At 49.4% G+C, this 23,648-nt stretch overlaps 2 protein-coding genes across 2 annotated transcripts; both read right to left on the bottom strand.

Moving 5' to 3' along the window:
* Positions 1-9,263: 9,263 nt before the first annotated feature.
* On the bottom strand, positions 9,264-10,199 carry LOC128832670 (olfactory receptor 51G2-like). Its single transcript, XM_054020226.1, has one exon. The coding sequence runs from the start codon at positions 10,197-10,199 to the stop codon at positions 9,264-9,266; it is 936 nt and encodes a 311-aa protein (XP_053876201.1).
* Positions 10,200-18,808: 8,609 nt separating this feature from the next.
* On the bottom strand, positions 18,809-19,744 carry LOC128832664 (olfactory receptor 51G2-like). The gene has a single exon (XM_054020215.1). The coding sequence runs from the start codon at positions 19,742-19,744 to the stop codon at positions 18,809-18,811; it is 936 nt and encodes a 311-aa protein (XP_053876190.1).
* Positions 19,745-23,648: the final 3,904 nt, after the last annotated feature.

Below are 23,648 nucleotides of genomic sequence, written 5' to 3'. Positions count from 1 at the left end.
AGTTGGGGCTTTAGGAAAAACAGGAATTAGTGCGAGACTCCTGATGAAATCCCAAAGGGGGCGCTGCTGGCTGTCTCTCAAGTGGAGCACCCACTGATGAAGGCACTGAGGGTAAGTTAGTGGACATTTCATTCATCAGTGAGGGAGACACTTTCCCCTCCGCACTAGGGTACAGAGCCCCCAGGCATGAGACATGAACATGCCAGGTAAGCAAGGCCATACACACGTAACCCATGCCCAGCTCCAAATACCTGCTGCTAGTTCTCTGTTGAACCCAAACAACGCCCCATCCAGATCTAGCGACCCCCAAACTTGGTGATGTTGGAAATTTGGATGCAGGTAAGAGGTCTATCCCCAATGCTGGAGCAGCTCTCACTGTTCCTGGAGTAGGTGGGGGTCAGGATCAGACCGAGGGACAGGGCTCTGTTTGGCCAGACAATGCTCTCCAGATTCTTTGCTAGCACGTTCTGATTCCTGCACCTTCCTGCCGAGCTGCAGGAGGGACCCAGAACTCCCTCATCAAAAAGTGCTGTGCTGCTGCTTCTTTCATATGGTGGGAATTGAGCAGCAACTACTATTTCACCTGAAGTCAATCGAGCCAAATAACTACATTAAGGGTATGTCTACACTACGAAATTAGGTTGAATTAACAGAAGCCGGTTTTATAGAAATCGGTTGTATTCAGCCGATTGTGTGTGTCCCACATAAAATGCTCTAAGTGCTCTAGTCGGCGGACCGCGTCCACAGTACCGAGGCTAGTGTCGACTTCCGGAGCATTGCACTATGGGTAGCTATCCCACAGTTCCCGCAGTCTCCGCTGCCCATTGGAATTCTGGGTTGAGATCCCAATGCCGAATGATGCAAAACAGTGTCGCGGGAGGTTCTGGGTACATGTCGTCAGGGCCCTCCCCCTCCGTCAGAGCAATGGCAGACAATAGATTCGCGCCTTTTTACCTGGGTTACCTGCGCAGACAACATACCACGGCAAGCACGGAGCCCGCTCAGCTCAGCTCACCGTCACCATATGTCCTCTGGGTGCCAGCAGACGTGGGACTGCATTGCTACACAGCAGCAGCAGCTAACTGCCTTTTGGCGGTAGACGGTGCAGCATGACTGGTAGCCTTCATCGGTGATCTGGGTGCTGGCAGCTCTGGGGCCGGCAGCCGTAGGGCTGCATTGCACCAGCCCCTTGCCTTTTGCCTTTTGGCAGTAGATGGTGTATTACGACTGGTAACCGTCCTATTACAAGTTGGATCATCGCACATTAGCAGAGTCTTCCCTGAGCAGCAGATCGTGCAATAGGGCTGAAGGCCATCGTCATCATACAGGAAAAATGTGGCTATCAGTCTTAGTACACTAACTGCCAAACGCCCAGTATTTGCTGCCAAGCACCCAGAAGTCATGCTGCACCGTCGTCTTAAGATGTAAAAAATAGATTTGTTCTGTATTCATTTGCTTCCCCCTCCCTCCGTCAAATCAACGGCCTGCTAAACCCAGGGTTTTCAGTTTAATCTTTGGGGGGGGCCATTCTGTGTGACAGTTGTATGTGTTTCTCCCTGATGCACAGCCACCTTTCTTGATTTTAATTCCCTGTACCTGTACGTCATGTATGTCATGTATGTCATGTCGTCACTCGGCCCGCCCTCCCTCCCGCCCTCCTTCCCCTGGTCCGTCAGATACTAGTTTCACGCCTTTTTTCAGACCAGGTGCCATAGCTAGCACTGATCACCGCGGCAATTATGAGCACTATGAACACCACGCGCATTGTCCTGGAGTATATGCAGAGCCAGGACATGCCAAGGCGAAACCCAGACCAGCCGAGGAGGCGATTGCAGTGCGGCGAAGAGAGTGATGAGGAAATTGACATGGACATAGACCTATCACAAGGCACAGGCCCCAGCAATGTGGAAATCATGGTGTTACTGGGGCAGGTTCATGCCGTGGAATGCCAATTCTGGGCACGGGAAACAAGCACAGACTGGTGGGACCGCATCGTGCTGCAGGTGTGGGACGATTCCCAGTGGCTGCGAAACTTTCGCATGCGTAAGGGCACTTTCATGGAACTTTGTGACTTGCTTTCCCCTGCCCTGAAGCGCCAGAATACCAGGATGAGAGCAGCCCTCACAGTTGAGAAGCGAGTGGCGATAGCCCTGTGGAAGCTTGCAACACCAGACAGCTACCGGTCAGTCGGGAATCAATTTGGAGTGGGCAAATCTACTGTGGGGGCTGCTGTGATCCAAGTTGCGAGGGCAATTAAAGACCTGGTGATATCAAGGGTAGTGACTCAGGGCAACGTGCAGGCAATAGTGGATGGTTTTGCTGAAATGGGATTCCCAAATTGTGGTGGGGCGATAGACGGAACCCATATCCCTATCTTGGCACCGGAGCACCAAGCCACCGAGTACATAAACCGCAAGGGGTACTTTTCAATGCTGCTGCAAGCCCTGGTGGATCACAAGGGACGTTTCACCAACATCAACATGGGATGGCCAGGAAAGGTACATGATGCTCGCGTCTTCAGGCACTCTGCTCTGTTTCGAAAGCTGGAGGAAGGGACTTTTTTCCCGGACCAGCAAGTAACCGTTGGGGATGTTGAAATGCCTATTGTGATCCTTGGGGACCCAGCCTACCCCCTAATGCCATGGCTCATGAAGCCGTACACAGGCAGCCTGGACAGGGGGTCAGGACCTGTTCAACTATAGGCTGAGCAAGTGCCGAATGGTGGTGGAATGTGCATTTGGACGTTTAAAAGTGCGCTGGCGCAGCTTACTGACTCGCTCAGACCTCAGCGAAAAGAATATCCCCATTGTTATTGCTGCTTGCTGTGCGCTCCACAATATCTGTGAAAGTAAGGGGGAGACATTTATGGCAGGGTGGGAGGTTGAGGCAACTCGCCTGGCCGCTGATTACGCGCAGCCAGACACCAGGGCGGTTAGAGGAGCACAGCAGGGCGCGGTGCGCATCAGAGAAGCTTTGAAAACGAGTTTTGTGACTGGCCAGGCTACCGTGTGAAACTTCTGTTTGTTTCTCCTTGATGAACCCTGCCCCCCCCACCCGGTTCACTCTACTTCCCTGTAAACCAACCACCCCACCCTCCCCTCCCCACTTCGAGCACCTCTTGCAGAGGCAATAAAGTCATTTTTATTTCACATTCATGCATTCTTTATTAATTCCTCACACAAGTAGGGGGATAATTGCCAAGGTAGCCGGGGATGGGTGGGGAGGAGGGATGGAAAAGAACACGCTGCATTTTAAAACTTTAACTCTTATTGAAGGCCAGCCTTCTGATGCTTGGGCAATCATCTGGGGTGGAGTGACTGGGTGGCCGGAGGCCCCCTCACCGTGTTCTTGGGCGTCTGGGTGAGGAGGCTATGGAACTTGGGGAGGAGGGCTGTTGGTTACACAGGGGCTGTAGCAGCGGTCTCTGCTCCTGCTGCCTTTCCTGCAGCTCAACCATACACTGGAGCATGTCAGTTTGATGCTCCAGCAGACGGAGCATTGACTCTTGCCTTCTATCTGCAAGCTGACGCCACCTATCATCTTCAGCCTGCCACTTGCTCTTTTCATCCCGCAATTCATCCCGCCACCTCTCCTCTCGTTCATATTGTGCTTTTCTCATGTCTGACATTGACTGCCTCCACACATTCTGCTGTGCTCTATCAGCGTGGGAGGACATCTGAAGCTCCGTGAACATATCGTCCCGCGTCCTCCGTTTTCTCTTGCTAATGTTCACTAGCCTCTGTGAAGGAGAAACATTTGCAGCTGGTGGAGGAGAAGGGAGAGGTGGTTAAAAAAGACATTTTAGAGAACAATGGGTACACTTTTTCGTTACAAGGTCGCATTTTTCCTCTTATAGTGAGGGCCTGCTGGTTTGGTATGAGAGATCACTCACGCAGTGCCAGGCAACAGATTTCGGCTTGCAGGCAGCCATGGTAAGCCACAGTCTTTTGGCTTTTTTAACCTTCTTAACATGTGGGAATGGTTTCAAACAGCAGCACCCTCATTTCCCATATCAAGGATGAATTGGGTTGGCCATTTAAAATGGGTTTTCAATGTAAAAGGAGGGGCTGAGGTTTCCGGGTTAACATGCAGCACAAACCCAACTAAACCACCACCCCACACACACCCAATTCTCTGGGATGATCACTTCACCCCTTCCCCCACCGCGTGGCTAACAGCGGGGAACATTTCTGTTCAGAAGAGCAGGAACGGGCACCTCTGAATGTCCCCTTAATAAAATCACCCCATTTCAACCAGGTGACCGTGAATGATATCACTCTCCTGAGGATAACAAAGAGAGATAAGGAATGGATGTTGTTTGCATGCCAGCAAACACCGGGACCATACGCTGCCATGCTTTGTTATGCAATGATTCCAGACTACGTGCTACTGGCCTGGCGTGGTAAAGTGTCCTACCATGGCGGACGGGATAAGGCAGCCCTCCCCAGAAACCTTTTGCAAAGGCTTTGGGAGTACATCAAGGAGAGCTTTCTGGAGATGTCCCTGGAGGATTTCCACTCCATCCCCATATACGTTAACAGACTTTTCCAGTAGCTGTACTGGCCGCGATTGCCAGGGCAAATTAATCGTTAATCATTAAACACGCTTGTTTTTAAACCATGTGTAATATTTACAAAGGTACACTCACCAGAGGTCCCCTGTGTGCCCTCAGGGTCTTGGGTGAGTTCGGGGGTTACTGGTTCCAAGTCCAGGGTGACAAATATATCCTGGCTGTTGGGGAAACTGGTTTCTCCACTTCCTTGCTGCTGTGAGCTACCTACATTACCTCCATCCTCATCTTCTTCATTCCCCGAACCCTCATCCCTGTGTGTTTCTCCAGTGAGGGAGTCATAGCACACGGTTGGGGTAGTGGTGGCTGCACCCCCTAGAATGGCATGCAGCTCCGCGTAGAAGCGGCAAGTTTGCGGCTCTGCCCTGGACCTTCCATTTGCTTCTCTGGCTTTGTGGTAGGCTTGCCATAGCTCCTTAATTTTCACGCGGCACTGCTGTGTGTCCCTGTTATGGCCTCGGTCCTTCATGGCCTTGGAGACCTTTTCTAATACTTTGCCATTTCTTTTACTGCTACGGAGTTCAGCTAGCACTGGTTCATCTCCCCATATGGCGAGCAGATCCCGTACCTCCCATTCGGTCCACGCTGGAGCTCTTTTGCGATCGTGGGACTCCATCACGGTTACCTGTGCTGATGAGCTCTGCGTGGTTACCTGTGCTCTCCACGCTGGGCAAACAGGAAATGAAATTCAAACGTTCGCGGGTCTTTTCCTGACTACCTGGTCAGTGCATCTGAGTTGAGAGTGCTGTCCAGAGCGGTCACAATGAAGCACTGTGGGATAGCTCCCGGAGGCCAATAACGTCGAATTCCGTCCACACTACCCCAATTCCGACCCGCAAAGACCGATTTTATCGCTAATCCCCTCGTTGAAGGTGGTGTAAAGAAACCGGTTTAAAGAGCCCTTTAAGTCGAAAGAAAGGGCTTCGTCATGTGAACGTGTCCAGGCTTAATTCGATTTAACGCTGCTAAAGTCGACCTAAACTCGTAGTGTAGACCAGGCCTAAGAATAACAGAATTTAGCAATGCCTCCTTCCTATTTAGAAATTGGGCAGTAGGTAGTGATCTGAGCCATAATAAAACTCCTGTGGCTGACACACAGAGGGACTAAGTGAGTTGTCCCAGGTCACAGAAGAAGTTTGTGGAACAGCATGGACCTGAAGCCAGTTCTTCTGAGTCCCAGACCAGCACTTAAACCCCTGAACCATCCTTCCTCTCTGGGGCTAGTGGCTGGGGAGGGGGCAGTTGGCATCTCGGCATGCTGAGATTAACAGAAACCCAGGGAAATAAACTCCTGTGAAATCTCTAAACAGGAGCACAAGAACTATTAATTTTTCAGATGATAACACTGTGTCATGCATTCTCCTGCATCTCTTGAGGGTCAAATTCACCAGCGACGGCATAGAGCAGGGTCATAGTGGACAAGCAACTCCACATGAGCTCCCGGTGTGATTCAAAATGGGCTAATGTGACCCAAAGGAACATAGGCCTATACGGGACCTCCTGGGTCAATGCTCTGGCAGGTGTCCCCAGCATATCACCCAGCGCATAAACCTGTATAGGTAGGGTCTGGATGAGTGTTCTCCTGACAGCTATCTGGAAGGGGGAGAGAATCATAGAATCATAGAATATCAGTGTTGGAAGGGACCTCAGGAGGTCATCTAGTTCAACCCCCTGCTCAAAGCAGGACCAATTCCCAACTAAATCATCCCAGCCAGGGCTTTGTCAAGCCGGGCCTTAAAAACCTCTAAGGACGGAGATTCCACCACCTCCCTAGGTAACACATTCCAGTTCTTCACCACCCTCCTAGTGAAATAGTGTTTCCTAATATCCAACCTAGACCTCCCCCACTGCAACTTGAGACCATTGCTCCTTGTTCTGTCATCTGCCAGCACTGAGAACAGCCGAGCTCCATCCTCGTTGGAACCCCCCTTCAGGTAGTTGAAAGCAGCTGTCAAATCCCCCCTCATTCTTCTCTTCTGGAGACTAAACAATCCCAGTTCCCTCAGCCTCTCCTCATAAGTCATGTGCTCCAGACCCCTAATCATTTTTGTTGCCCTCTGCTGGACTCTTTCCAATTTTTCCACATCCTTCTTGTACTATGGGGCCAAAAACTGGACACAGTACTCCAGATGAGGCCTCACCAATGTCGAATAATAGGGAACGATCACGTTCCTCGATCTGCTGGCAATGCCCCTACTTATACAGCTCAAAATGCCGTTAGCCTTCTTGGCAACAAGAGCACACTGTTGACTCATATCCAGCTTCTCGTCCACTGTGACCCCTAGGTCCTTTTCTGCAGAACGGCTACCTAGCCATTCGGTCCCTAGTCTGTAGCAGTGCGTGGGATTCTTCCGTCTTAAGTGCAGGAGTCCGCACTTGTCCTTGTTGAACCTCATCAGGTTTCTTTTTGGCCCAATCCTCTAATTTGTCTAGGTCCCTCTGTATCCCATCCCTACCCTCCAGTGTATCTACCACTCCTCCCAGTTTAGTGTCATCTGCAAACTTGCTGAGAGTGCAGTCCACACCATCCTCCAGATCATTAATAAAGATATCAAACAAAACCGGCCCCAGGACCGACCCTTGGGGCACTCTGCTTGAAACCGGCTGCTAACTAGACAAAAACACCTATTCTGCCTAGGTATCCAGCAGATAGAGCAGTGTGGGTCAAATTGATCTACTGTGGCTGGTGTTGGGTTACTGATCACTGTAGTACTGAATGCAGGGGTAGTGAAATGTTGTTATTAATGTTGCTGTCTTTACTGTATGAACAAAAGGGAGCAGAACGGTGCTTAACCTGTCCAAAAGAGGGGGTCACTCACAGCTAAAAGGACCTGATTAAGCCAGGGGCTTGAATGCCAGAGTCCTGTGAAAGGAAGAGGGGTGGGGACAAGTGTTCCAGAAAGGAGGTGTGGATTCTTCTTAAGGGTCTCCAGTCTGGTTCAATTTGTTCCTCCCCCTGTTCAAAGGTAGAGCAAAATAGGGTCCATTAGCAGCCTCTGTTATTTTAAGTGCTCAAAGGAGAGCTAAAGTCACTTGTGATGGGACCGCGTTTCTGCCTGGCCTCCTACAAGCTGAAAATGTCTAAGAGCCAACACTCACGAAGGGCTTGTCTACACTGGCACGTTACTGTGCTAAAACTTTCTCTCAGGCATGTGAAAAATCATCCCTGTGAGAGCAGCAAGTTTCAGTGCAGTAACTTGCCAGTGGAAACAGGCTCCTGGCACTGGGAAGTATGCTGGGCTGGTGCAACCACTAGGTGAACTAGGCGGCCACCTAAGGCACCTAGTGGTTGAGGGCGCCTAAAAGCCCACTCAGGTGAGGAGGTGGAGTGGAGGTGAGCTGGAGTGGGGAGTGCGGGGAGGGCTGCCCGCAGTAAGAGGAGGGGGCACACAGGGGAACCGCTCCACACCCCAGCTCACCTCTGCTCCGCCTCCTCCCTGAGCCCACAGCCCCTGCTCTAATTCACCTCCAATCGGCGCCGCAAGCCTGGGAGGGGAGAAGAGTTAAAGCGGCACTGGTGTGCTCAGCGGAGGAGGCAGAGCAGAGGTGAGCTGGGGTGGGCTCCCCGGGCAGTGTTAGCTGCCGCGGGGGGCGGGGACTCTCCGGGGCGGTGGGGCGGTTGGTGGGATTAGCTGTGTGGAGGGCGGCTCCCTGGGCGGGGTTAGCTGCAGGGGGGTAGCTGTTGTGGGGGGGGGCTCCCTGGACGGGGGGGCGGTGGGCTCCCTGGGGGGGAAGGGGTGGCAGGCTGGGTTAGCTGCCCCGGCAGGCGGGGTTAGCTGCTGCGGGGAGGGCTCCTCTCATGGGAGGGGCAGGTGGGCATGGTTAGCTGCTGTGGGGGGGGGGCGGCGGGGTTAGCTGGGTGTGGGGGTGGCGCAAGGTGGAAGTTTCGCCTAGAGCATGAAACTTCCTTGCATCCGGCCCTGGAAGTATGCCCCTTGTTGAAGTACAAACAGAGGGGGTGAGGAGGGAACCTGAGCCTGAGTGTCTTGCCAGGACTCCTGTGTGTCAGACCCTCACTCACACCCTGCCCTGCCGCAGTGGGGAGTGGGCTGAGCAGGGGTACTCTGTACAGAGCCATCAAGAGTAGGGATCAGCTGCTTGGATGGATACTTCTTGGGATTCTGCATTAATCATGTCTCTGACATGACTCAGTCACAAGCACCTGGCTGAGGGCGTAGGGGAAGAGTGGGGCTCCATGTCCCTTGAATAGCCCCTGTCCCCAGCTGGTGCAGTCCCCATGGATCACGGAGCACCCAGAGCGCTCAGGAAGAGCCAGGACTGTGACTTTTTTCATGGCCCTTGAATGTTTAACCAGAGACGGGACAGTGACAGGTCAGGTGTAATGTGAAACAACATCCACCTCCCTTCTCTTTATTGACTGTATCGACTGGAATTCTGAGAGTGGAGCAGCCACCGATACTGCTCTTTATGTGCCCTGGCTCTCCACGAACACAGTCACTTTGTCAATGCTGCTGCCTTCTTTGGTCTCCTTCCCACGGTGCGCTGTCCTCTTTCATCAGCCCCTCTCCCATTCTTCCAGGCCTTATACCACAACTGAACCTCTCTCTATAGAATGGAGAATAGTAGCTCATATTACCTTGGATATACAGATACAGGAGGTAATATGTGGCTGTTACACATGTTTTTCGTTTCCAGTGTCACCACCGCTGAAGCCAGGTGATGAATTGACCCTTCACTTGATGAACACCCTGATTATCCTCGCACGAAGGTGTTTGCTTTTCAAGCTGTACACAATTGGATTAATCAGGGGAGGGACCAGCAGAGAGGTGTAGCCCAGGAGAATCTGAAGTAAGGGAGATGATTTCTTCCCAAATCTGTGTATCACAGACAGGCCGATCTCTGGTGTGTAGAAGAGCAGGACGGCGCAGAGATGGGAAACGCAGGTGTTCAGGGCCCTGAGGCACTCTGCCTGGGACACGATGCTAAGCACTGTTTTGAGGATCATCACATAAGAAAGGAAGATGAGCAGTGAGTCCAACCCCATCGTTAAGAATTTAGCAAACAATCCATAGATACTGTTGACACTGATATCCGAACAAGCCATCTTCATGACCTCCTGGAAGAGGCAGTACGAATGGGAGAGGACGTTGGCTTGACAGTATTGGAAACGATCCAGGAACAAGGGCAGTGGAAGTATTATAGCCACGCCTCTTAGCACACACAGCAGTCCCATCTTAGGTATTCTTGGCAGGGTTAAGATGGAAGCATATCTCAGTGGGTTACAGATAGCGATGAAGCGGTCAAAGGCCATCAACAAGAGCACAGAGGATTCAATGCATTGAAGCGAGTGGATGAAGAAGAGCTGGGCAAAACAGGCATCAAGGCTGATCTCCCTAGAATTAAACAAGAATATGCCCAGTATCGTTGGCATAGTGGTTATTGATATACCAAGCTCTGTGATGGCCAACATGGAAAGGAAAATGTACATGGGCTCATGGAGGCTTGGATCTGTTTTTATAATGAACAGAATGACTGAATTTCCTACTATCGAAATAACATACATGAAGCAGAAGGGGATAGAGATCCAGAGATGGAAATCTTCCTGCCCATGTAGCCCCGTCAGAAGGAATACTGCAAATTGGAATTTGGTGTCATTGACAGTTGACATAATGTACTGGACAGGCCCTAGGAGTTTTCCACTTTCCTTCCTAAAAGGAAAAAGAACAGGAAATTAGATGATATTTAAAGAAATATCTTTCTGCTCTCAGTGCATGTCTAGAGATGTCCAGGAATTGAAGGTAGATCAGCAAAAACATACTGTTGGATTGACAGCACTGATAGGAAAGTAGGCACTGCCAGACTGGATCAGACCTGCAGTCCATCTAGCCCAGTAACCAGTGGCCAGTTCCAGATGCTTCAGGCGACGGTGGAAGAACCCCTGCAATGGACAGCTATGAGATAACCTGCTCCTAGGAAAGTTACCCCCTGACACCCACTAGTTAGACATATTTTGTGGTGTAAGTCAGGAGGATTTATAGTCTGTAACAAGACTTTTTTTTTTAATCTGTACTACTGTATTTGAATTTTCTGGTTACCCATAGACACATTCAGTCCCTCTTTAAATCCTGCTAAGCTCTTGGCCCCATCAATATCTTGTAGCTGTGAGTTCTGCAGCCTATTTGAGAACTGTGTAATTTTACAATTGTGATCTTCACACAGACACTCCTTCTGGCCCTCCACTTCCGAGTGTGGTCCATTGCATCTTCACAGGTGGTAAACACATGGCTAATGCATGCTGAAAACGGTCATTGTATGTGTCTGTCCTGCATTGAAACTATTTCTAAGTGTGTTTCATTGCCCCAATAACTATCCTATTTATTTCCCCCAGTCCTGAGAGTCCAAATTATGCCACTACCTCTTTCCAGGACATAGGATAAATTCTTAGGGGCAGGTGTTTAATTCAATAACAATGATTTCAATGGCATCACTCCATTGTACATACCTTTGTACATTCGATCAGAACCAACCTCTAATAACTTTCCCTAACAAAATCCTACCGGTGATACACTCTGACCCCCCAAGAATCCCTCTAAGAGAAGCTTCTCTTCATCCACACAGGACCTGCATCCTCTCTCCATGCAAGGGTCTGTAGATATTTGGCAAGATACAAGCTAACACAGACAGTTATTTCAGCTGGGGGAGGGAGGGATTGGCGACACAAATGGGTGAATACTGAAAATACTGGTGTTCCACTAATGTGCAGTTCAGTGTACAAGTTACTTCAGTCGTACTCCTGTAACAGGTGATGAGCATAAATTACTTACAGCCACAATAACACTCCCCTTTCCTGCACCTCAGCTTTCCTCTTTGCTGAAACACTGACCAGCGGTTCTGTTCTCTCATGACTTTTTCGAAAGTGTTGTAGAGGTATTGCAGAGGTATTGTGTGCATGACCCTAAATGTAAATGTTAGAAACAGCTTTTGGTCAGTTACCAGGGGATACTATTATACAACTGTTCACTGCACAAAGAGTGAAAGCACAAACGCATTGCAAACAGTATGTGGAGCACTTCTGAAACACTTTCTAAAGCCAAAGCCATTAAACAGTAAAGTTACCACTGCTTCTTTCTGCAGAGATTCCAGCGACTCTACTGCTGGCTTGAAATATACAGGTATGTCATGAAAGTTTTCTTTGTAATATTGTCTTACAATGAAAAGTTTTGGTATAACATTTACACATCTGTACTTTAGTACACACGTCAATCACAGGTGCTGAACCCATTCGGACCTGCTGGGCAGCACATTCAACTTGCAGTGTGCTGTAGCCGAGTGCTCAGTCTGAGGGTGGAAGAATCATGGGATTCCACGCTGTGAGGGGGCAGGCTATGAGGCCTGACATCTGGCATTCATAGACTAGAGCGGGGGCGAAGATGCAGGTAGCCCTGTAACTCTGAACGGTCTCTACAGGGCAGAAATACTGGAGCCCTCAGCCAGGCAGGAAACAGAAATATGCCCTATCAGGCCAGTTACCACAAAGCACTGCAGCTCTGAATTCCTGTGTTCGCAATCAAGCCAGAGAATAAACCCTTTGAAAATGAATTTGCTAATTAAATTTTCAGGAGCAAATAAACCTGAGGCGATTTGGGAATTGGTCACTGATACTCCAGGGGGATTCTTCTCACTCAGCCCCTGGCAGTATCTAGCCCAGAGCACACGGCACCTCTAGAAATGGGACCCCCGATCACTGACTCCCCCCGACAGCCCAGCTGAGTCCTCTGCCGCTGCACAGAACATCTGCAAATAGAAACAGCTTCAAGACTTTCTCCTTCACTTTGCATTGTAAAGATAGTGAAACCTGCCAACGTACCCAATTCCTGCTAGAAGGGGAGCCGCTGACACCAGAAGTCTTCACCGTAAAGGACAAGGAGTCATCAAAGAGATAGCACAGGCAGCAGGCAGAATCTGTTCAGCTAGGGAGGCAGCTGTCTTTATGAAGCATGTCTGCACATTCCCTTGGGGGCCACTTGGCCATCAGGGAACCGCAGCTTCTCGGCTTCATGTGCACCAGCTTTAACCCCGCCACAGCAAAGGGCAAACTGCAGGAGGTCAAATCCCAGGGGACACGTGGTGATGCTTCCCAGCATGACTTCAGTGCCAGCCCTGCTGCAGGCTCTATTCCTGGAATCCAGGCTTGTCATCACAGTTCATATAGTGCCAATTAGTCACATGGCTACCTCGAGGGCAGCCAAATGGTTCCAATGAGGCTGTGAGAGCTGTGATCTTCCTGAAATAAAATAAAATAATAATAATAATATAATATAGGACCAGATTTCTCCTTGGCAACCCCCTGTCCTGCATTACAAACCCTGGGTGCAGGCCGACGAAGTGAAGGGAGATTCCACAAGGCGCCTACATAGAAATTGCCCTCGGATCCTTGAAGGAAGGGATGTCCCTTCCCTTCTCTCTGAGGAATGAAAAGAGGGACCCAGAATCCAGGGATCCCCACAGTTATACACAGATCTCCGTGATCCACTGGTAGCTAGGGCCACCTACCCACAAGCTATTCCATGCCCAGAGTGCAGCTATAGACTCCATCAGTGCAACCTACATTTATGATCTGAGGATGAAGCAGATGAAAAAACTCCAATTTCTCTTGGAGATCCAGGCAGCTGCAGCTGGGCAGCTCATGGCAGCTGGGCTTTCAGAGAAAATAACTACCCAAAAAAGTGAATGAAAAGGAAACATTTTTGTTTCGGTCAAAAAATTTGTCTGTCCGTGTGTGTGGTGGTGCGGGGCAAGAAGTATGAAAACTCAGCCCAAAACATAGATGAAAAAGAAACATTTTAATTGGGGTCAAAAAATTTTGGTAGGGGTAAAAAACTCTGTTTTCCAGCCCAGCTGTAGCTCCAACTATAAGCCTCTGTCACTCATGCTACAGGACCAGACCCCTAGGTGGCAGCACTAGCCCCCATCAGCCTCCCACACTGAGCTGCCCCTGGACATCTCCTATGGTATCTATGCCAGCTCTGTAACAGAGGGATCCCCTGGAAAAGGCTTGTCTGCAGCAGCCCATCCATCAGTGGACAAATTTAAGAACATAAGAGAGTCCATATTGGGTCACACCAATGCTCCATCTGGCCCAGTGTCCTGTCTTCTGACAGGGGACTGTGGAGATACTTCAGAAGGAAAAAAACAAAATGGGGCAATTATTGAGTCATTCATCCCATTTCATCTGCTCCCACCTTCTGGCAGTCAGAGGTTTAGAGACACCCAGAGTATGGGGTTGTGTCCCTGAGCATCTTGGCTAACAACTATTGATGGACCCATTTTCCATGAACGTATCCATTTTATTTTTTGGACAGTTATACTTTTGGCCTTCACAACATCCCATGGCAAACAGTTCCACAGGCTGTCTGCGCGTTGTGTGAAAAACTACTTTGTTTTGTTTGTTTTAAACCTGCTGCCGAGTAACTTCACTGGGTGATCCTTGGTTCATGTGAAGGGGTAAATAACACTTCCTTATTCTCCATACCACTCATGATTCTATAGACCTCTGCCATATCCACCTGTAGTCATCTCTTTTCCAAGATGAACAGCCCCAGTGTTTTTAATCGCTCTTCATATGAAAGCTGTTCCATACCCCTAAACTTTTTTGTTGCCATTCTCTGTACTTTTTCCAATTCATAGAATCATAGAACCATAGAAGATTAGGGTTGGAAGAGACCTCCGGAGGTCATCTAGTCCAACCCCCTGCTCAAAGCAGGACCAACACCAACTAAATTATCCCAGCCAGGGCTTTGTCAAGCTGGGTCTTAAAAACCTTTAAGGATGGATATTCCAACACCTTCCTAGGTAACCCATTCCAGTGCTGCACCACCCTACTAGTGAAATAGTATTTCCTAATATCTGACCTAGATCTCCCCCACTGCAATTTGAGACCATTGCTCCTTGTTCTGTCATCTGCCACCATTGAGAACAGCCGAGCTCCATACTCTTTGAAATCCCATTCAGGTAGTTGAAAGCTGCTATCAAAATCCTCCCTTACTCCTCTCTTCTGCAGACTAAATAAGCCCAGTTCCTTCAGCCTCTCTTCATAAGTCATGTGCCCTAGCCCCCTAATCATTTTTGTTGCCCTCCACTGGACTCTCAACAACAGGGGGGCATGGGGTTATTACATGGGGGGTCGCGAGCTGTCAACCTCCACCCCAAACCCCAGTTTGCCTCCAGCATTTATAATGGTGTTAAATATGTAAAGAAGTGTTTTTAATTTAGAAGGGTGGTCGCACACAGAGGCTTGTTGTGTGAAAGGGGTCACCAGTTCAAAAGTTTGAGAACCACTGCTCTACAGTATATATTTTTGAGATGGGGCAACCAGAACTGCATGTGGTATTCCAGATGTGGGCATACCATAGATTGATATAATAGAATTATGATCTTTTCTATTTTATTATCTATCCCTTTCCTAATGATGCCGAACATAACATTCATTTTTTTGAATGCTGCTGCATATTGAGTGGATGTTTTCAGAGAACTATCCACAATGACTCCAAGATCTCTTTCTTCATGGTAACAGCTGATTTAGACCCAATCATTTTATAAGTATAGTTGGGATTATGTTTTCCAATGTGCATTATTTTTCACCTATCAACACTGAATATCATCTGCCATTTTTTTGCCCAGTCACCCAGTTTTGCGAGATCCTTTTATAGCTCTTGGCAGTCTCCTGGGTCTTAACTATCTTTAGAAATTTTGTATCATCTGCAAATTTTGCCACCTCACTGATTACCCCTATTTCCAGATCATTTATGAATATGTTGAATAGGACTGGTCCCAGAACAGACCCCTGGGGGACACCACTATTTACCTCTCTCCATTCTGAAAACTCACCATTTATACTTACCATTTGTTTCCTATCTTTTAACCAGTTACCAATCCATGAGAGAACCTTCCCTCTTATCCCATGGCAGCTTACCTGGCATAAGAGCCTTTGGTGAGGGACCATGTCAAAGGCTTTCTGAAAATCTAAGTACACTATATCCACTGGATCCCGTTGTTCCACATGCTTGTTGACCCCCTCAACGAATTCTAGTAGATTGGTGAAGCATGATTTCCCTTTACTAACACCATGATGAGTCTTCCCCAACAAATTATGTTCATCTATATGTCCGACAATAATGTTCTTTATTATAGTTTCAACCAGTTGGCCCAGTACTGAAATCACGCTTTCAGGCCTGTAATTGCTGGGATCACATAACATCGATGGGCTCGCTGAGTCAATGGGGACCTATGGCCTACCTCTCTCCTATTCTTCTGGCATGAGGCATGCACATGCAGGATAAGCAAGATCATGCACATTCTTAATAGAAATGGGGGTAACCGAGGCCCAGCTCCAAATGCCTGCTGGTAACTCTCTATTGGAAACAAACAACCCCCTCCCCCAGATCCAGTTACCCCAAACTAGATGTTGGAAATTTGGATGCAGGGTGTCAGATCTATCTACAGCACTAGAGCGGCTCTCAGTGCTCATGGAGCGTGGGTGGGGGTCAGGATCTGACCGAGGGGCAGCCAAGCAGGGCTCTGTTTGGCCAGGCAATGTTCTCCAGTTCCTTCACTCTTTGCAAGCAAGTCCTGATTCCCCCACTTATTGCCGAGCTGCAGGAGGGGCCCAGAACTCCCTTGTCAAAACGTGCTGTGCTGCTGCTTCTTCTTTCGTATGGTGGGAACTGAGCAGCAACTACAATTTCACCTGAAGTCAATCGAACCAAATGGCTACCTCAGGAACAGCAGAATTTATTGAAGCAATGCCTCCTTCCTATTTATAAATTGGGAAGAAGGTAGTGATATGAGCCATAATAAAACACCTCTGGCTGAGGCACAAATGGACTAAGTGAGTTGCCCAAGGTCACAGAAGAAGCTGGTGGAACAGCATGGACCTGAAGCCAGTTCTTCTGAGTCCCAGGCCAGCACTTAAACTGCTGAACTGTCTTTCCTCTCTGGGGCTAGTGGTGGGGGAGGGAGCAGCTGGCAGCCCAGCATGCTGAGATTACTAGAAACTCCTGTGACATCACTAAACAAGAGCCCAAGAACAATTACTTTTCCAGGCGATAACGCTGGATAACTGCTCTCTCCTGCATCTATTCAGGGACAAATCCATCGGCCTGGGCACGGAGCAGGGTCATAGTGGACAAGCAACTCCACGTAAGCTCCCAGTGTGACACAAAATGGGAAATGTGACCCAAAAAGACATAGGCCTGGAAGAGACCTCCTGGGTCAATGAGTCCAGTCCTCTGCTAGGACAGGCGTCCCCAGCATATCGTCCAGTGCATAAACCTGTGTAAGGAGGGTGCGAATGAGTTCTCTTCTGACAGCCGGCTGGAATGGGGAGAGACTTCAGGAGCAAACTGTATTTACGTGAACACACTTACTCTGCCTAGGCATCCAGCAGACCGACCTGTGCTGCCCAAGTGATCAACTTTGGCTGGTGCTGGCTTACAAATCACGTAGTAATGAATGCAGGGGTAGTGAAATGTTGTTATCAATGTTTCTGTTTTTATTGTATGAATAAAGGGAAGCAGAACTAGGCTTACCCTGTCCCAAATGATGGGTTCACCCTCAGCTGAAAGGACTTGATTAAGCCAGGGGCTAGAATGCCAGAGCCCTGTGAAAGAAAGAGGGGTGGGGACAGGTGTCCCAGCAAGGAGGTGTGGACTCTCATTAAGGGTGCCTAGTCTGGTTTATCTTCTTCATCCACACTGTTCAAAGGTAGAGCAAAATAGGGCCCATTTGGAGCCTTTGTAATATTAATTGCTCAAATGAGAGCTGAAATCACTTGTGGTGGGACAGCATTTCTACTCAGCCTGTTACAAGATGAAAATATCTAAGAGCCAACAATCACTAAGGGCTTGTCTACACTGGCAAGTTACTGTGCTTCTTGTTAGCCATTGTGGTGAAACAGAAGTTTACTTTTTGTTGCTGCTTTGGTATATCTCATGGGAGACTAACCACCAGTTTTGGGGTCTCTCTGCCCTATTTCTCAGCAGTTTGCACTGAATTTGGTATTCACAGTTGTGACCCACAAAAGCACGGTTACAGCTACCCCGGGAGCCCAGGCTGCTGTGAGGATTCCCAGACTCTCCACCTTCTCTGGGGATGTGTCCTGAGGGGCAGAGACATAGGCTGGGGAATTCTCATGTCCCCCCAGTCCCTTGCCCAGGGCAGCTGGAGGATTTGGAGCTCCTCACAGAAGCTCTGGCTCCCTGATCAGCTCTTTCCATAACTCGTCTCTGCATTTTGGCCTGGACAGCGGGTGCAGCCTCAGTGGAAGAGGAGGAGCAGGGAGTGGGGCCTCCAGGGGAGAGAAAGGGGGCAGGGACGGGGTCACCAAGTGGACGTGGCTCCCAGCCTATGTCCCGCTTTTGCCTTTTGAAAAGGTGGTCACCCTACACTGAATGGGCTGGGCTGGGATAGGAGCTAGCTGGGCCTGAGCTGAGGCCAGTTTCCACTGTTTTGCATTGCTGGGGCAGCACAAATGGAGCACACGGGGAGGGAACCTCGGTCTGAGTCTCTTACCAGGACTCCTGAGTGTCAGACCATTACTCACACATGCAGCTCTGCCCTGCCTCAGTGGGGAGTGGACTGAGCAGGTGTGCTGTGTGCAAAGCCATTAACTGAATAATTTCTCCTGGCCCTCCTGCGTTAATCCTGTCTCTGACACCACTGAGTCACGAGCACCTGGCTGAGGGCATAGGAAAAGGGTGGGTGTCTGTGCCCCTTGAATAGCCCTTGTCCCCAGCTGGTGCAGAACCCATGGGGCATGCTGCACCCAGAGCACTCAGGAGGGGCCAGAACTGTGACAGAACAGCTCTGCTGCTGTTTTCATAGCCCTTGGATGTTTAGCCAAAGACAGGACAGTGACAGGCCAGGTGTAATGGGAAACAGCATCCACATCCCTTCTCTTTATTGATTATAGACAGGAATTCTGAGGTTGGAACGGCTACTAATACTCCTCTTTGTGAGCCAACATCCCACCAATCCCCCGGCTCTCCGCAAACACAGTCACTTTGTAAATGCTGATTCCTGCCTTGGTCTCCCTCCCCCAGTGCCCTGTCCTCCCTCACCATCCCTGTCCCCCCTCACCAGCCTTAGACCCCATCTGAACCTCTCTACAGAGTGGAGATCAGTAACTCATGTCATCTCAGATGTAAGGGTCCAGGATGGAACAGCTGACCCATGTTTTTCATCTCCCATGTCAAAGGAGCCAGGTGGTGAACTGACCCTTCACTTGATGAACAGCCTGATTATCCTCCCACGAAGGTGTTTGCTTTTCACACTGTACACAATTGGGTTCATCAGCGGGGGGAGAAGCAATGAGATGTAGCCCAGGAGAATCTGAAGTAAGGGATAAGAGCCCTTCCCAAATCTGTGCATCACAGACAAGCTGATCTCTGGAATATAGAAGAGCAGGAGGGCGCAGAGGTGGGAGACACAGGTGTTCAGGGCCCTCAGGCACTCCTTATGGGACGTGATGCTCAGCACTGTTTTGAGGATCATCACATAAGAAAGGAAGATGAGCATTGAGTCCAACCCCATCTGGAAGAGTTTAGTAAACAAGCCATAGATGCTGTTGACTGTGATATCTGAACAAGCCATCTTCATGACCTCCTGGAACAGGCAGTAGGAATGGGAGAGGACATTGACTCGACAGTATTGGAACCGTTTCAGGAGAAAGGGAAGTGGAAGTATTAGGACCATCGCTCTTAGCACAGCCACCAGTCCCATCTTGGTTATTCTCGGTGGGGTTAAGATGAAAGCATATCTAAGCGGGTTATGGATCGCAATGAAGCGGTCAAAGGCCATCAACAACAGCACAGAGGATTCAATGTATTGAAGCAAGTGGATGAAGAAGACTTGGGCTAAACAGGCATCGAGGCTGATCTCCCTAAAGTTAAACAAGTATATGCCCAATATCGTCGGTATGGTGGTTATCGATAAGCCAAGGTCTGTGACGGCCAACATGGAAAGGAAAATATACATGGGCTCATGGAGGCTTGGATCTGTTTTTACAATGAACAGAATGACTGAATTTCCTGTTATTGAAATAACATACATGAAACAGAAGGGGATAGAAATCCAGAGATGCGTGTCTCTATGACTCGGTAGCCCGGTGAGAAGGAATTTTATAGATTTTAATTTGGTGTCATTGACAGCTGACATAATGTACTGGGCAGGTCCGAGAAGTGCTGATATGTCCTTCCTAAAAAAAAAAAAAAAAAAAAAAGATCAGATGCTATTTAGCATGAAATCATTCTGCTCTCAGGGCAGATCTATAGTCTCCCAGATCTCAAGGTAGATAAGCAAAAACATAGTGTTGGATTTACATGGTTCTGATTAGTCAGACTGGATCAGACTTGTAGTCCGTCTACCCCAGTAACCAGTGGTCATGTCCAGATGCTTCAGAGGAAGGTGGAAGAAGCCCTAATATAGGCAACTATGAGATAACCTGCTCCCCTGATACCCACTAGTTAGACATATTTTGCGGTGTAAATCAGTAAGGTTGAGAACCTCCTCAAAACTTTTAAAGACCAATTCTCTATACTGTAATTGGATTTTCTGGTTACTCAGTCCCTTTTTGAATCCAGCTAAGCTCTTGGCCCCATTGATACCTTGTGGCTGTGAATTCCACAGCCTACTTGAGCACTGTATGATTTTACCATTGTGACCTTAGAACATACAAACATAAGAATGGCCATATTGGGTGAGACGAAATGATACTAGCCCAGTATCCTGTCTTCGACAGTGGCTTATGCCACTTGCCCCAGAGGGAATGAACAGAACAGGTCATCATCAAGTGATTCATCGTCCATTTATGCAGTACTCTTTTTAACCCTGCTACACCCTTCACACAGACACCCTCTCGGGCCCTGCACTTCTGAGTGTGGATTCTTATATCATGCCATGTGTGTAAATATATGGCATGTTTATGGTGAAAACGGTCATTGTATTTATCTGTCCTGCACTGAAGCTATTTTTAAATGTCTTTTATAGCTTCATTGTATGAATCATTTTTTTCTGTGCTCCTGATAGTCCAGGTCATGCAGCTGCGTCTTTCCAGCATATGGGATACATTTTTAGGGTCAGGTTTTTAATTCAATAACAGTGATATCAACAACCTCCCGCCAGACTTTCATGTGCTCTTTTTGTAATATTTGTATTACAATGAATAGTTTGGCTAACATTTACACTTCTGTACCTTAGCACACACGTCAACCACAGCTCCTGAACTCACTCGGACTTGCTCAGCAAGCACTGTTCACCCATAGTGGGCTGTAGCCCAGTGCACAGTCTGAGGGTGGGAGAATGGAGGGATTGCTTGTAGTCATCCCATGAGCGGGAAGACTACAAGGCCTGACATCTGGCACTCAGAGAACAGAGAGGGGGAAGAGATGCCAGTAGCCCTGGAACTATAGTAACTTTAGGGCAAAAATATGCCCTCTTGGACCTGTTACCACAAAGCAACGCAGCTCTGAATTCCTGCCTTCACAATCAAGCCAGAGAATAAAAACTTTGAAAATGCATTTGCTGATTAAATTTCCAGGAGCAAATATACCCAAATAGATTTGGGAACTAGCCACTGAAATTCTTTGGGGTCTCTTGTCACTCAGCCCCTGGCAGGATCGGGCCCAGAGCACATGGCATGTCGAGAAATGGGACACTTGAGAAATTCTAACTTGGGGCATCGGGGTTTTAACACTCCAAGCTCCGGTTTCTGTGTAACTTGAATAACGCACTGAGCACCTTGGGCACATGCAGGGGAGGGGTTCTCAAGCTACCTAGTGCTGCCTGTCCTCCTGCCCCATCACTGAGACACTCTGACAGCCCAGCCGAGTTCACTGCGGTGGCACAGAACATCGTCAAATTTAAACAGTTTGCAGCCTTTCCCCTTCACTTCACATTATAAAGATAGTGAAACCTGCCAACGTACCCAATTCCTGCTAGAAGGGGAGCCGCTGACACCAGAGATCTTCAACCTATAAGATAAAGAGTCATCAGAGAGGTTGCACAGGCTGCAGGCAGTATCAGTTCAGATAGGGAGGCAACTGTCTTTATGAAGCATGTCTGCACATTCCCTTGGGAGCCACTTTACCATCAGGGAATCTCAGCTGCTTGGCTTCCTGTGCACCAGTTTTAACTTCCATCTCGGCCAATGGCAAACTGCAGGAGGTCAAATCACAGGGGATGTGGGGTGATGCTACCTAATTGTATGGCAGAGCCAGCCCTGCTGCAGGCTCTATTCCTGGAATCCGGGCTTGTCACACTGTTCATATGGTTCTGATTAGTGACATGGCTGCCTCGAGGGCAGCTGAGTGGTAACGATGTTGCTGTCACAGCTCTGATCTTGCTGAAACAAAATAAAATAGAGTAATAATATGGAGCCTGATTACTCCCCGGCAGCCCCTTTCCTGCATTACAAACCCAGGGTGCAGCCCAGGGAAGGGAGATTCCACAAGGTTCCCTACATGGAAATTTCTCTCAGATCTTTCCAAAAAGGGAGGACCCTTCCCTTCTCCATGAGGAACAAGGAATAAGGAAGAGGATTTCGGAGGGGAGTGTGGGAGTGTCACGGGGATGCCGGGAGTTTCACCACAGTCACCAGACCGGAGTTTGCTAACCATTGCAAACAATGGAGCAACAGACACAGGAGCCTCATCTTAGATGGTCTGGCTGGCAGAGAGTAATCTGAGAGCAAAGTTCAGCTTCATATCTTGACTGTGTAACACACTGAGCACAGAGCACTATGGTGACTGGGCCCAGGCTCACACAGTTTTCAGCAAATGCTGCTTCCACAAGAAAGGAGCAAACAGATGGGAAGATGGTCTCAGAGACACAGGGAATCAAGGCTGGGTTGAAGCAGGGATGTAGCCATGAGTGGTCCTAGGGGGCTAGGGCCTACCCATTTAGCATCCAAGCCCAATCCACCAGCTGCTAATCCCGATTCCAGTTTCGTGCTCAGCTGTATCTCTCTCCTGCTGGTCCAGAGCACTGATTCTCTTGTCTCTTGCCTCAGATAGGGGTGTGCCTCATGCGGGTGGTTTTGGGCCAGTAGTGGATTAGCCACTAGTCCTTGGCTAAAGGTGTCACCCTGCTCCGTTCCACCCACCTGCTTCTCCTGCGGTGAAGCGAGATCTGGGTGCGGGGGATTGCCCCTCTCCCCACACCCGACTGCCAGAGAGCAGGTCGGGGTACTGGAATTGTGCTGAGAGTAGGAGTGGGTTAAGCCGAGCATCTCTGAATTACTGGGTGGGGGAAGCAGAATAACCCCCCACTGCCTAACCACGTGTCCTGACCCCACTCCCCGGCAGGAGTGCCGGGTGCAAACCCCTTCGCCCTTGACCCCATTTCCCCAGCAGGAGGGGGGCTGCAGAAGGGATGGAGAGGGAACCTCAGTTTTCCTGGCTGAGCCAAGGCCACACAAAACTCTAATCTGCCCCAGGAGATGAGGCACCTGAAAGCTGTTTCTCTATCTCCAGAGCAAAGCCTGTCTAACTTAGCTTGTAGTGATATGTGAGCATGGCTGGATTCACTCTTCTGGGGGCTCAGGGCTATTAGAAGTTTTGGTGGCCCTAGGCTCCAGGGTGGGGACAAAGATGAGGGGTTCATAGTGCGGGAGGGGGCTGCAGGTTGAGGCAAGAGGGTAGGTGCAGGAGGGGGTGAGGGCTCCAACTGTGGGTGTGGGCTCTGGGGTGGGTCTGAGGAAGAGGTGTTTGGAGTGCAGGAGGGAGCTCAGGGCAGGGGGGTGGTTTGGGGGTCTTGGCGGGAATTACAGTGTGGGAGAGGGCTTAGGGTTGTAGTGTGGGATCTGGGAGGGAGTTAGGGTTCAGGAGCATGCTGGGGGTTGGGGTGTGGGGCCTGGGCAGGAGTAAAAGTCCACAAGGGGGCTCAAGGTTGAGGTAGGGAGTTGGGGTGTGGGCGCTGACCTGGGGCAGGTCCAGTTTGGTGGGGTGTACAGGTGGCTCTGCGCGGTCCTGTGCTTGGCTGCAGATACCACCCCCTGCAACTTTAGAAGGAGCTTCCTGAGGATTGCAGTCATACGGCTCTAGTTGGGTGTGGGGGACAGCAG

Source organism: Malaclemys terrapin, chromosome 1 (assembly GCF_027887155.1).
Source record: "Malaclemys terrapin pileata isolate rMalTer1 chromosome 1, rMalTer1.hap1, whole genome shotgun sequence".
NCBI classification, from domain to species: domain Eukaryota; kingdom Metazoa; phylum Chordata; order Testudines; family Emydidae; genus Malaclemys; species Malaclemys terrapin.
This window is presented reverse-complemented; position numbering and strand designations above follow the sequence as displayed.